Source organism: Tursiops truncatus, chromosome 11 (genome assembly GCF_011762595.2).
Source record: "Tursiops truncatus isolate mTurTru1 chromosome 11, mTurTru1.mat.Y, whole genome shotgun sequence".
NCBI classification, from domain to species: domain Eukaryota; kingdom Metazoa; phylum Chordata; class Mammalia; order Artiodactyla; family Delphinidae; genus Tursiops; species Tursiops truncatus.
This window is the reverse complement of record NC_047044.1, coordinates 4,796,911-4,809,208: the sequence shown is the minus strand read 5'-3', so window position 1 is coordinate 4,809,208 and position 12,298 is coordinate 4,796,911. Positions and strand designations below refer to the sequence as shown.

Here is a 12,298-nt window from a genome sequence, read left to right as displayed (position 1 = left end):
GGCCAGGTGCAGATAACACAGGTACCCAGTTCAGTGAGGCAGGCGCTGGCTCACAGGCACCTGGAAGCACAGGGTGAGAAAGCCAGTTGGACTTGGTTATGTTTGGGGGTGCGAGAGACCATCAGAGGGTGTCCCCTAGTTTCCAGCCTGGAGGCAGAGTGTGTGGAAGGTAACCCAGTGACAGCCTGGAGAGGTGACCGGTGGCAGGCCTGGGGCTCCAGGGAGGCTGGGGCTGGGAGCCCAGGATCTGGCACTCAAGATGGGAATTGAGGCTCTGGGGCGGATGGGGTCCGATGGGGCGGCCAGTCCCTGTGCTCCAGGCCTGCCTTCGAAGCGAAAGGACTGGCGCCCTGCTTCTGACCGGGCCCCTTCTGTTCCTCGAGGAGAGCAGGAGGGGCTCAGTGGGAGAGGGAAGGAGGGGAGGAGTCTTAGGGCCTCTGGACAGCAGCGCTCTTCTTCCGTCCCCCACGCAGCATCCACAACGGGGTGATTGCCGTCTTCCAGCGCAAGGGGCTGCCCGACCAGGAGCTTTTCAGCCTCAACGAGGGCGTCCGGTGAGTGGTCGTTTGTCCCATCCAGGCCTGGGTCTGTAAGTGGTGGGAGGGCTGTGCCAGGTGGGAGGCCTGCCCCCCCCACCCCGTGGGTCCACCAGCCTCAGGTTCTGCCTTTGGAGCCCAGGTGGGCGGTGACCACCACGTGGACCTTGACCCCAGGCCCTGTCCTGTGGCCTTCACCCCCACCCTCCTGAAGACTCCTTTTCAGGGGAAACAGGGAGGGACTGGGACAGTGGCTCAAGATAACGCCCACATGCCCCGCTGGTGTTAAGCATCACAAAGCGTATTTGTTCTGTTAAAAGAGGAAGGACTGGAACTTCACTGGTGGCACAGTGGTTAAGAATCCGCCTGCCAACGCAGGGGACACGGGTTCGAGCCCTGGCCCGGGGAAGATCCCACGTGCCACGGAGCAACTAAGGCCGTGCGCCACAACTACTGAGCCTGCGCTCTAGAGCCCACGAGCCACAACTGCTGAGTCCGTGAGCCACGACTACTGAAGCCCACGCACCTAGAGCCCGTGCTTCTCAACAAGAGAAGCCACCGCAATGAGAAGCCCGTGCACCGCATCAAAGAGTAGCTCCCACTCGCCACAACTAGAGAAAGCCTGCGCGCAGCAACGAAGACCCAATGCAGCCAAAAATAAATAAAGTTAAAAAAAAAAAAAAAGAGGAAGGACCCACCTGCCTAATGATGGGAGTGTTGTTCCCAGAAAAGCAATCACAGCCCCGCCGAGTACCCCTCATTTCCTGTGAATAGCTGAGAATTGAGCGCTTGTGAAGGGGCCCAGCATGGACCAGCTTTGAGGGAATCTGCGGAGCCGAGGCATTAGTCCTGCGTTTTAGTGGAGGAGGCTGGAACTCAGAGAGGTCGAGAGACTTGCCCGGGGTCACAGCTGCCGCAAGGAGGCATTTCCCACCTCTGTGCTCTTTCCCTCACGCCCTGGCCTGTGCCACCCTGTCCCTACAGCAAAAGAATATGCAAACCTCCTCATCAGCTTGGGGCAGGAGTAAAAGGGTAATTGGGGCAGGGTCCCCCCACTCCAACCCTAAATGGCCCTTACAGACAGATAAACCGAGGCCCAGGGAGGGAAAGGGGCTGCCTGCGGTCACAGCAGGGGCTTGTAGCCTCTCCCAGGCCTGATGTGTGTGACCGTTGCAGGGGGTCCTGCTTTTTTTGGGCTCATGTGGCCACTCAGGGGTGGGGCCCCAGGAACCCCATTTTCCTAATATGCCTCTGCATCCCTCGGCTTTGCCCAGCCATGAGAAGGGCCGGGGATGGTGCAGGGTAACAAGGCTCTGATGTCTGGCCGTCATTCTTGTTTTCTGCCATTTTATACGCGTGTGTGTGTGTGAGTGTGTGTGAGTGTGTGTGTGTGTGTGGTTTCGTGTATTCACAAGTTGTGCAACTGTTGTTAATTCCAGGGCTTTTTCGTCACCTCAGAAGGATACCCCATATTTATAGACAGGTAGTCCCCATTCTCCTCTCCCCCCAGCCCCAGGCCACCACCAAATAGACATAGCTTTTGTTTTTTTAAGATACAGGTTGTCCTTTTACAATGTACAGTTCAGTGGTTTTTAGTACATTCACAAGCTGGTATAACTATCACTATTTAATTCCAGAACATTTTCCTCACCCGCCCCAAAAAAAGCCTGTACTCCTTAACGGTCTCTCCCGGTTACCCGACCTCCCCCAGCAGCCTCTGGCCGACACCAGTCAACTTTGTCTCCATGGATTTGCATATCCTGGACATTTCATATAAATGGAGTCGTGCTACGTACGTGTGGCCTTTTGCATCTAGCTTCGTTCACAGCGTGATGGTCCTCCACACTCGGGGGTCATCCAGGCTGGGGCAGGTGTCAGCGCTTCGTTTCTTTTTATGGCCAGAGACTACCCCGTTGTGTGAAAAACACCACTGTGTTTATCCAGTCATCTGTCGATGGACATTTGGGTCGTTTCCACCTTTTGGCTGTTGTGAGCAGCGCCGCTGGGAGCATCTGTGTAGGAGACCTTGTGTGGATCTGTGTTTCCACTGCTCTCGGGTCCGCACCTGGGGCGGAATGACTGGGTCATATATCGGCTCTACCTGTAATCTTTTGAGGAACCGCCCAGCTGTTGTGCACAGAGACTGCACCATTTTACGTTCCCACTAGCTGTGAGTGAGGGTCGATTTCCCCACTTTCTCACCGACACTTGCTACTGCCCGGCTTTTTTCTTTTCCGCCTGGGGTTTTGATTCTAACAGCACTAGTGCAGGTGAAGTACCATCTCGGAGTTTGGGTTCGTGTCCCCCTGGTTACTCACGATGGGGCATCTTCCCACACGCTTATTGGCCATTTGTGTATCTTCAGAGAAATATCTAGTCACGTCCTCACGTCACTGGGCTAAGGGGGCGGGTCTCCCGCTGCAGGCGGCCCCCAGCCCTCACTGGCACCGTGGGGTCTTTGACTCCTGCCCTCCCGCCCACAGGCAGCTGCTGAAGACGGAGCTGGGGTCCTTCTTCACGGAGTACCTACAGGTGGGTGCTCTGTGCTCTCCTGAGGGGTTGCTTCCTGAGCTGGCCAGAAAGGGCGGGGGTAGGGGCCACTGGCTCCCGGTGGGTACGTGGAGCTCTGGGTTCAAAGTCTCCGCCTGGCCATGACTCAGTTTCCCCCGTCTAGCCAGTGTGGGTTGTTGGGTAGGTTATACGGTGAGATGCAGGTGAGGACTCACCACCCTGCCTGGCACGTGGCGCGGCTCGAGGTCAGTTTTGTGATTAGTTGTCCACCTCCTCCTGGAGCATCGGGGTGGGTCCCCAGAGCCCACGGGTGGCTCATCTGCAAACCCCAGGGCCCTGAGCCGCGTGGTGATGATGTTAGCGTGGCACCAGTGTCGCCGAGGCTGAGCTGTGGTAGGCGCTGCGGCCGCAGGCTTGCAAAGTGGATGAACACATGGAACCCTGGGGCTCGGGGAAGGGAGAGGACCCCCGAGGTCGCACAGGCAGGAAGGCAGAGATGCTGCAGGCAGGGGCGTCCTCACGCAGCCTCGGAGTATCGTGCCCACCCTCCCGGGGGAGGGCGAAGTGAGGACCAGCCTGCGGCTCCTCCCATCCTGTGGGTTTAGGGTTGGTTTTTTTTAAGTTAACAGCTTTATTGAGGTGTAATTCACCTAACCATACTGCACACCCGCTGAACGTGTGCAGGTCAGTGGTATGCAGTGTATTCGCAGGGTTGGGCAGCCGTCACTGCTAATGCCAGGGCTTTTTCATCACCCCAAAAGGAGACCGCATGTTTATAGCTGGGTAACCCCCCTTGCCCTCTCCCCCAGCCCTAGGTCACCACTAGTCTATTTTCTGTCTCTGGATTTACCTGTGTGGACATTTCATGTCAGTGGGATCTCACAGCGCGTTGCTCTTTGTGTCTGGCTTCTCTCGCTGAGCACAGAGTTTTCGAGGTTCGTCCATGTTGTGCCCGTATCAGAACCTCATCCCTTTTTACGGCCAAGTAGTATTCCACAGTGCGGCGAGACCACGTCTTGCTTATCCATCCGTCCGTCTGTGGTCCCCGGGTTGTTTCTACTCTCGGGCTGCTATGACTGCTGCTGAGACCACGGGGTGTCACTCAGCCACGCCCAGGGTGAGAGTGCAGGGGGGCTGCCGTTGGAGCCTCATGGCAGTGGGTGATGGCAGCGCTCAAGCCAGGCCTTTGGTCCCGGGGCCCCTCTTGCCCGAAAGTCCCTCCTTCCGTGTGGGATGCGGGGGCAGCTGCCTGCCCGCCCGCTGAGCCTGAAACAGGAGGCCCAGGCCTGGCCTGTCTCTTGGGGGCGGTGAGGGTGGGGTCCCCGCACCACCTCCCATCTGGGACAGCCTGGTTGGGTCAGTTGCCCACGTGCGCCCGGGGAGCTGAGGTTCCAGCTCTGCAACGACTGGACCGGGTTGTCGGTGAGTCCTTCCCCCTCTGGGCCTTGGCTGCCTGTTGGCGGAGCCTTGGGGGCCCTGGGTACCCCTGGGGCGGTGACAGCATCTCCACGTGTGCCTTGCAGAACCAGCTGTTGACAAAAGGCATGGTGATCCTGCGAGACAAGATCCGCTTCTACGAAGGTGAGTCTGGTGGCCGGGACCGGGTGCCGGGCCACGCTGCTCGCGGGGTGGCCACTGGGAGCCGTGGCCTTACATGGGCTCCACCTGGGGCTGTGGGTGGGTGCTGTGGCCCTTCTGGTCGAGAGAGTCCAGAGGGGCAGAAGCAATGCCTCGAGGGCAGCAGGGCTGAGATCTGACCCCGGGAGGGGACCCTGCTGGGAAGAGCATCTGCCCCCCATCTTGCTGGGGCCCAGGAGGGCTGAGGGATGTCTGGGAGAAGGCCCCTGCTTCACCTCACTGCCCACGAGGGCTTCTGGCCCCCGTGAACCCTGTCCCAGCAGCCTGGGAGAACCCCCATCAGGATCTTTGAGGACCGGAGGGGAACTGGCCTAGACCCGGGGGAAGAGGTAGAGCTGGAAGCTGCCGCCTGGAGGACCAGCGGATGTGGGCTCCCTGCCAGGGTTTGGGGCCCAGGCTTGGTGCGGGGCTTTCTGGGCAAATTTTCTCTTTTAATGCTCATACCTACCCTGTGAGGCCTTTGGGTCACTGTACCCATTTCACAGATGGGGAACAACGCAGCGATGGCCCTCAACGTGTCCATAGCCACAGTGCACGTAAGGGGTGGAGGTGGGATTCGAACCCAGGGCATCCCGACTCCAGAACACACCCCCTTTGCCCTTCTAGGGGCAGGCCCACAAGTCACAGCTGGCCTCGCTGCCCAGCTCGGGCCCCAGCAAGGAGAGGGAGGTCCTGGCCGGCCGCTGTCTCCTTCTGCCAGGCCCAGAGCCCTGGCAGGATGTGCCCGGTCCCGGAACCCTTGGGCTCCCTGTGCCCATGGGCTGGGGGTGACAAGTACTGTGTGTACACTTCCCGGCAGGAGTGAGTTGGTGTAGAGAGAAATCAAATTATGGGGGGAGACGCAGCTCAAACCGGCACATCTTGCTACGGGCCCGCTGTGTGTCAGGCCCTGTGCAGGTCACGACCCTCCCTCTGTGTACCAGGCACCAGCCGCCGCACGTCCTCACCCTGTGCTGGGCTTGTCCGAGAGTTTCCATTGCCTGACTCCTAGATCACCCCACAACCCTGTGAAGAAGCTTCCATTGTTGCAGCCACTGAACACTTGGGGAAACTGAGGCACAGAGGGGCTGAGTAACTCGCCTGAGCCCCACAGCCCTACCTGGCAGCCTGGCTCCCGAGCCTGCACTCCTCTCTGTGCTGCTCCAGGTTCCTCCTCGAGTTCTCAGTGACCCCAGGAAGCACGGGTCGTAGCCCATTTCACAGAGGCAGAGACCGAGGCTTGGGGTGCTCAGCGTAACTCAGAGCCCCGTGTCCTGTGTTCCTCCTGCACCGCCTCTGCGTGTGTCGAGGGGAAGCAGCCAAGGCAGGAGCCTGAGAAGGGCTGTGAGGACCACAGACGTGGGGGCAGGAGGCACAGGCCGCTGGGCGTCCGGGCGGGCTTCCTGGAGGGGGCAGCACCGAGCCAGCAGGCTCAGCACATTCCGGCAGTGCCTGCCCTCCCACCAGCTCCGGCCCAGGGGAGCTGGGACCTTAGCAGAAGAGGCGCTTTGTGTGGCTTGGTGGAGTCCTGCCCGCAGTGGCCGTGTCCGCCAGGCCACCCAGGAGGGAGCACCGACCCCATCCAACCGCCCTTGGCCTCAGGCACAGGCACAGAGCCCCAGGCTGGGGGCCAGGGGGCCCGGCCTCCAGTTCCCTTCCAGCCACAGACTGTCATTTCCTTCTGTCCCCACCTTAGCACAGGGGGTTAGACAGGCTCCACCCATGTGCTCACTACAGGTCAGGCCCCAGGTAGCCTTTGGGGACCTGGAGATGGACCTAGGCCCTGCCTGGCAGGGGCTCACAGCCCAGCTGGGGACACAGACATGGACCAGACAGTGAGAGTCCACTGTGATGAATGTCAAAGTGAAGGGAAGCCCTGGGGAAGGAAGGGCTAGTTCCACCTTGGCAGTCAGGGAGAGCTGCGTGGAAGCGGCAGCCTTTGAGTCAGGCCTCGAAACATCGAGAGGACATCTGCCCCCCTTCAGCCAGTGCAGTGGGGACAGTGGCTGACATCACACCCCGAGGAGCTGCCTTGGGAGCCTCCCCGTTCTGCCTACTACCGGGTCCCAGGGAGAGCTCTCCCTTAAGACTACTCCCTGCGGCCAGCCATGTCCTCAGCCCGTGCCTCTGCTGGAGGTGGTGGGTAGCCCCACGAGGGGCAGCCCAGGACATAGCCACCTGCCCCCCTCCAGCCTCCAGCAAGACCTTGAACCCGAGCACAGTGATTCCTGGAAGTGGGAGGCCTGGAGGGGCCTTGAGGTGGAGGCCTCCCTCCCTGGGGCCACATTCAAGGTGGTGGTTCGGTGGGCTCAGCTGCAGCGGGGGTAGCTTCTCAGCAGCCGGACGCTCTGGGACTCCGAGGGGGAGCCCAGGGTTTCTGCAGGCTCCGGGCCCTGGGCTCTGCCTGCCCTGCAGGAATCCCAGCCTGTTAAGGTCAGGCCACCAAACTGCACTGCGACGGCCCTCACACGCTCTCCTCCGAGCCTGGCCACCCTCCTCCAAGCTCCTGCTGTGGCCTTTCCGACTGCCCTCTGGTCACCACTAAGATCTGAGCTAAGATCAGCCTGGTGCATTCCGTCCCAGGGCCTGCACAGTCGGACTGAAGAAAGGAAGACAGACAGGCTGACCCACGCCCCATCCTGGGAGATCCAGCTCAAGGGCACGGCCGCTGGGTGGCGTGTGTCCTGAGCGTCGGCGCGGCCTCAGACCACGCGGGCCCGCTAGTCAGCGCCAGGCTAACAGCTGAGCACTTGCTACAGGGTAGCTTTTGGCCTTTGAGTGTGGACACGTTGATCACGCCCATTTTACAGAGGACCACACTGAGGCTCGGGCTGAGGGACCCCCTGGGGCCCCAGGGCGGGACTTCGACGCCGTGTGCTTGACTCACCCCTGCCGACCCTGGTGTCCCCAGACCGCAGTTCCCGGGCAGCAGAGAGCCCAGCCAGGACACGGAGCCGAGCTTCCTGGCCCCTTGGTCGGCGTGTGGCTCTGGCGGGGCCTGGACTGTACGACATCCCCTTTCCGCCCCGCGGGCTGGAGAGCAGCCTGCGCTCCGCAGACGCCGCCTGGCCCGCGCCCAGAGCCGCCCCACGGCCGCCTGGGGAACTGAGCCGCCTTTCTTCTCGCCGGTGATGGCGGGGACCTCAAGGGACCTTTGTATGCAGGCAGAGCTCCTCGGGTGATGGGCACCCACCGTCCTGGGTTCCATAGAGCCCGCTGTGGGCTGTGGGCCCCCGGTCGGACCAGGAGCTGGCCGCCAGCCAGGGTGCTCCAGTTCCGGCAGACGGGCTGCATGGAAAGGTGGACCCGCCCTCACCACGGTCACCCCCACCAGGCTCCCCTCCCAGAGCCCGGCACCCACACAGACCCGGGGGCTTTATGGGGGGGAGGGGTTGGGGGGCTCAGAGCCCAGGAAAAGGGAGCACAAGAGGCAAAGGCCCTTGACCGACCTCCTGGTTCCCACGGAAACCTTGAGGAGTCGGGCATGGGCGGTGCGCTCTGGGAGGCTGGCCAGCCCGTGGCCCTGGCCCCTCCACTCCTGGGGATGCCCGCCACCACGGCCGTGTTTCTCCAGCCAACCGCCAGTCTGGCTTCCAGGTGGGGTCCCTCCAAGCAGCAGAGGCCTCGGCGACATGTCCCGGAGGCCTGCTTATCCTGACCCAGCAGCCTTTCATCCCAGCTCTCCGCTCCTTCCAGGCAGAGGGGCTGAGGGTTCAGCACTTGGCGTTTCCTGGGGGAGTGCAGAGCCGGCTGGGGGGCACCTCAGCTGTCCCCACCTCCAGGGTCTGTCCACCTTGTGACTGGCGCTGCTGCTTCCCCAGAGCCGGCAGAAAGGCCCACAGAGCTTGTCCAAATGCCTGCTTTCCACACGTGTACTTCCATGGTTCATGTGCCAAGGGTTTCAGTCCACCAGGCAAAACGGTCCTCCTGAATTAGCTTGGGTATCACCTCCTCCAGGAAGCTCTCCCTGCGTGACCCCCTCGTGCCTGGGACCATTGCTGCTGTTGGATGCGGTTTCCCTGGCTCCCCAGATCCCACCGCAGGCAGCCTGGGTGGTGGGGACGCAGGCCCTCGAGGCAGGGACCCGCACCTCTGAGGCCCAGGCACCTCATCTGCTCGCTGGGGGTCACTCCTCCCTCGCCAGGGTGGCTGTTCACTGTCCCGCTGCCCTGTCACGTGGTGAGACTGGAGCAGTTTTGGGCTCAGCTGGGTCCCCAGTGCCAGGCCTGGCACAGCATAGCTGCTGTGTGAATGTCTGTCAGGTGGACAGAGGGACAGACCGATGGGTGGGCGGAAGGAGGGGGAGGGTGGATGAGACAAGGGTGTGAGTGGAGCGCCTGTCGGGCTGTGCCTGTAGGGTTTGTGTGCAGAGGAAACGGACCCCCTGGCACCTCTCTGCCCCAGGCCCTGCTTCATCTCCTTTCCTCCTGTCGGCTCTGAGGGGTTCGCCCTGCTACAGCCCCGTTTTATTAGTGGGGCAGCTGAGGCTCAGGGGGGTGAAGCTGGGCATCCGGGCCCATTACCCTGGCAGGTGGGGGGGCCTTCCAGGGCCCGGCCCTCAGCTCCCACGTCCTCCTGCTGCCAGGAGAAGTGACTCGCGACCTGGGAAGGCGGGAAGCATCTGCCGGCGCCCCTTGGGGTAATGGTGACGGTCCCTGTGCCCACAGGACAGAAGCTGCTGGACTCGCTGGCAGAGACCTGGGATTTCTTCTTCAGCGACGTGCTGCCCACGCTGCAGGCCGTCTTCTACCCGGTGCAGGTGAGCGGCTCCTGGGCCACAGGGACAGCCGATCCCGGCCTGGGGGTGGGCACACCTCTGCCCTTGTTGCCACGTGTGGGCCATCTGCGCCTGCGCTCGCCCCCGGACCTCCCAGAACCTGCTCCCCACCCCCAAGACAGGCATAAGGACAGCTCCATGCTCAGAACCTTGGGAAGCCCTTAGCAGCACACAGTAGGCCGTGCCCTGCCCGCAGTAGGGGCTCTGTGCGTGACAGCCACCCTTCCCTTGCCTGAGGGAGCCGCGTGGGGCCCTCTCTCCGCAGAACGAGGGTCATCTGGGGAGGAGGACGGGGTGGAAGGGGATCTGGCGGTCAGTGGTCCGTCCCTGTATCTGGCCCCAGAACTGGTGGGGGCAGGGGAGCAAGGGTCTCACGTGATAGCGGCGGCCCCCACGTCTGCAGGGCAAGGAGCCGTCGGTGCGCCAGCTGGCTCTGCTGCACTTCCGGAACATCATCACCCTCAGTGTGAAGCTGGAGGACGCGCTGGCCCGGGCCCGCGCCCGCGTGCCCCCCGCCGTCGTGCAGATGCTGTTGGTGCTGCAGGTGCGCGGGGCCCGTGGGGGCTGCGCTCAGCCCGGTGACGGGCACAGGCGGCATGTCCCAGGCTCCCCGGGGACAGAGCCTGAGATGTGGGTGTGGGGCCACGTGACTTCTCAACGGTGGGGGAGGGCGGGGGTGGGGAGGGACTCCCAGGAGAAACCTAGGAGGGAGAAGGAAGCAGCGGGGGCTGAGAAGGAGCTGGACGAAGGTGTGGGTTCTTTCACAATAAGGCCGGCCCGGGAGCCCACAGGGAGCCCAGGAGTGTGGACAGAGTGTCCCTCGAGGGCAGCGGGGCCAGGCCTTTACTCCCCCATCGGTCAGTCACTGAGGTTGGGGGCCACCGCCTCCCGCTCCCCACAGCAGTTCCAGACATTTCCGAAGGACCTTTCTGCAAACTGCTGCGCCCCAAGCCCTGTGGCGGGCATGGCACCCTACAGTTTGCCAGCCTGTCTCACTGTCACAGCCCCAGGACAACCCCATGTTACAGGTGGGGAAGTAGAGTCCTCACTTGCCCGGAGCTGTGATGGCTGGGAGCCTGGCCTTCCCTGAGGCTGACAGGCTCCCAACCCTGTTCACTGTCCTGAACCCACCCATGCACGTGGAAGTCCTTCTAAATTTATGTCTGTGAGGTTGGTCCTGGGGCCCAGGGCAGCTGGTTGAAGATTCCAGAGCAAAGAAGGGGCTGATGAATGTGGACGTTAGAAGGGTCGAGGGGCTACACTCGGTGGGAGCCGGTGGTCGTCCTGGCGGCCACGCAGGGCAGCGACTGGCGGGACATTGCATCCCTCGGCCTGTTTCCTCGAAGGATAACGAGGAGAAATCGACACAAAGTCCTCCATGGTGCACTTCCTCTTGGGGGCGGGAAGTGATGAGGCTGGGATTTCAAGCCAAGGAATAAGGTCTCATCTTGATCCCATGAACAGCACCCGGGTGGCGGCCAGGCCGGGGTGGTGCTGCCCCCTGGTGGTCGCTGTGCCTCATGCAGCTTCTGGGCTTGGCCCCATTTTCCCCCAGAGCGTCCTTCTATCCCTCCTGGGTGCGACCCCTACCCCCAGCCACAACCCTTTGCTCTCGCCTTGGCCTCCACTTTGAATGGCCTTGTCCCAGCCCTGCGGTGAACTTGTCCCCACTGTTTTCAAGTCCCAGATGGATCTGAGGTCACAGCTACTGGTCAGCATATCTTTTGAGGGCCTACTATGTGCCCCATGCTTCACGTGCAGAATCAAAGCTCCTTCTCACTGGGGTCCCAGAAGCTGAGTACCAGCCCTGCATCTGAGCGTGGTACACAAATAATGCAGCCCCGGGGCCCGCATTTCCTCACCGGGCAATGGGGAGCAGAGACCAGACACCACAAACAAATGCTGGGAATGAAGGGACACAACGTTTGTGAAACGCCCAGCACAGCTCAGCAGTAACGCCATCCTCATCCATGGCACTGTTGCTGGGGGCGGGGGCGGCTCCTCCAGGTTCATCTGGATGACTTCCGGGGGCACCCCCTCCTTGTCCAAACACAGCTGGATCCGTGGGTCTGTAGTGATGTCCCCGCTTTCGTTTCTCACGTTAGTCCTTTGGGTCTTCTCTCTCTTTTGTCCGTAGCTGGTCTGGCTAGAGGCTTGTGGGTTTTATTGATCTTTTCAAAGCTTTTGCTCTTGTTGATTTTCTCCATCCATTTTTCTGTTTTCAATTCCGTTGATTTCTGCTGATTCTTATTTTTTTTCTTCTGCTTACTTTGGACTTAATTTGCTCTTCTTTGTCTAGTTTCCTAAGGTGGAAGTTTACAAGACTGCTTGTAGACTTTTTATATTCTAATGTATCCATTCAGTGCTATAAATTTCCCTCTAAGCACTGCTTCGACGCATCCTGATAATTTGGACGTTGGCGTTTTCATTTTCATTAATTCAAAATATTTAAAAACTCTTCTTTGACCCCTGCGTCATTTAGAAGGGAGTTGTTTAATCTCCGTGTGTTTGGGGGTTTTCAGTTATCATTGTGTTACGGATTCCTGGTTTAATTTCTTGGTGGTCTGAGGGCAGACATTGTACAATTTCTGTTCTTTTAAATGTGTCGAGGTGTGTTTTATGGCCCAGAACGTGGTCTGTCTTGGAGGATGTCCCACGTGAGCTTGAGAAGAATCTAGATTCTGCCATTGGACAAGTTGTCTATAGATGTCAGTTATATCCAGTTGATTGATGGTGGTGTTGGGTTCATCTGTGTCCTTCCTGATTTTCTGCCTGCTGGATCTGTTTCTGAGAGGGGTGTTGAAGCCTCCAGCTAGGAGGATGGATTTCTCTGTCCTCGCAGCCCCGTCACTTTTTG

The 12,298-nt window shown here is 60.6% G+C and overlaps 1 protein-coding gene across 10 annotated transcripts in view; it reads left to right on the top strand.

Moving 5' to 3' along the window:
- Positions 1-12,298, top strand: part of PRR5 (proline rich 5) — a 53,833-nt gene that overhangs the window by 35,100 nt on the left and 6,435 nt on the right. For 5 of the 10 annotated variants that reach the window (XM_033865868.2, XM_073788082.1, XM_073788084.1 and 2 more), the window contains 5 exons: positions 474-554; positions 3,020-3,068; positions 4,571-4,628; positions 9,332-9,423; positions 9,845-9,985. In XM_033865868.2, coding sequence (XP_033721759.1) covers positions 474-554; positions 3,020-3,068; positions 4,571-4,628; positions 9,332-9,423; positions 9,845-9,985 — 421 coding nt within the window. The remainder of the gene's footprint in view (positions 1-473; positions 555-3,019; positions 3,069-4,570; positions 4,629-9,331; positions 9,424-9,844; positions 9,986-12,298) is intronic. The other 5 variants (XM_073788087.1, XM_073788086.1, XM_033865866.2 and 2 more) reach the window with 5 other exon arrangements.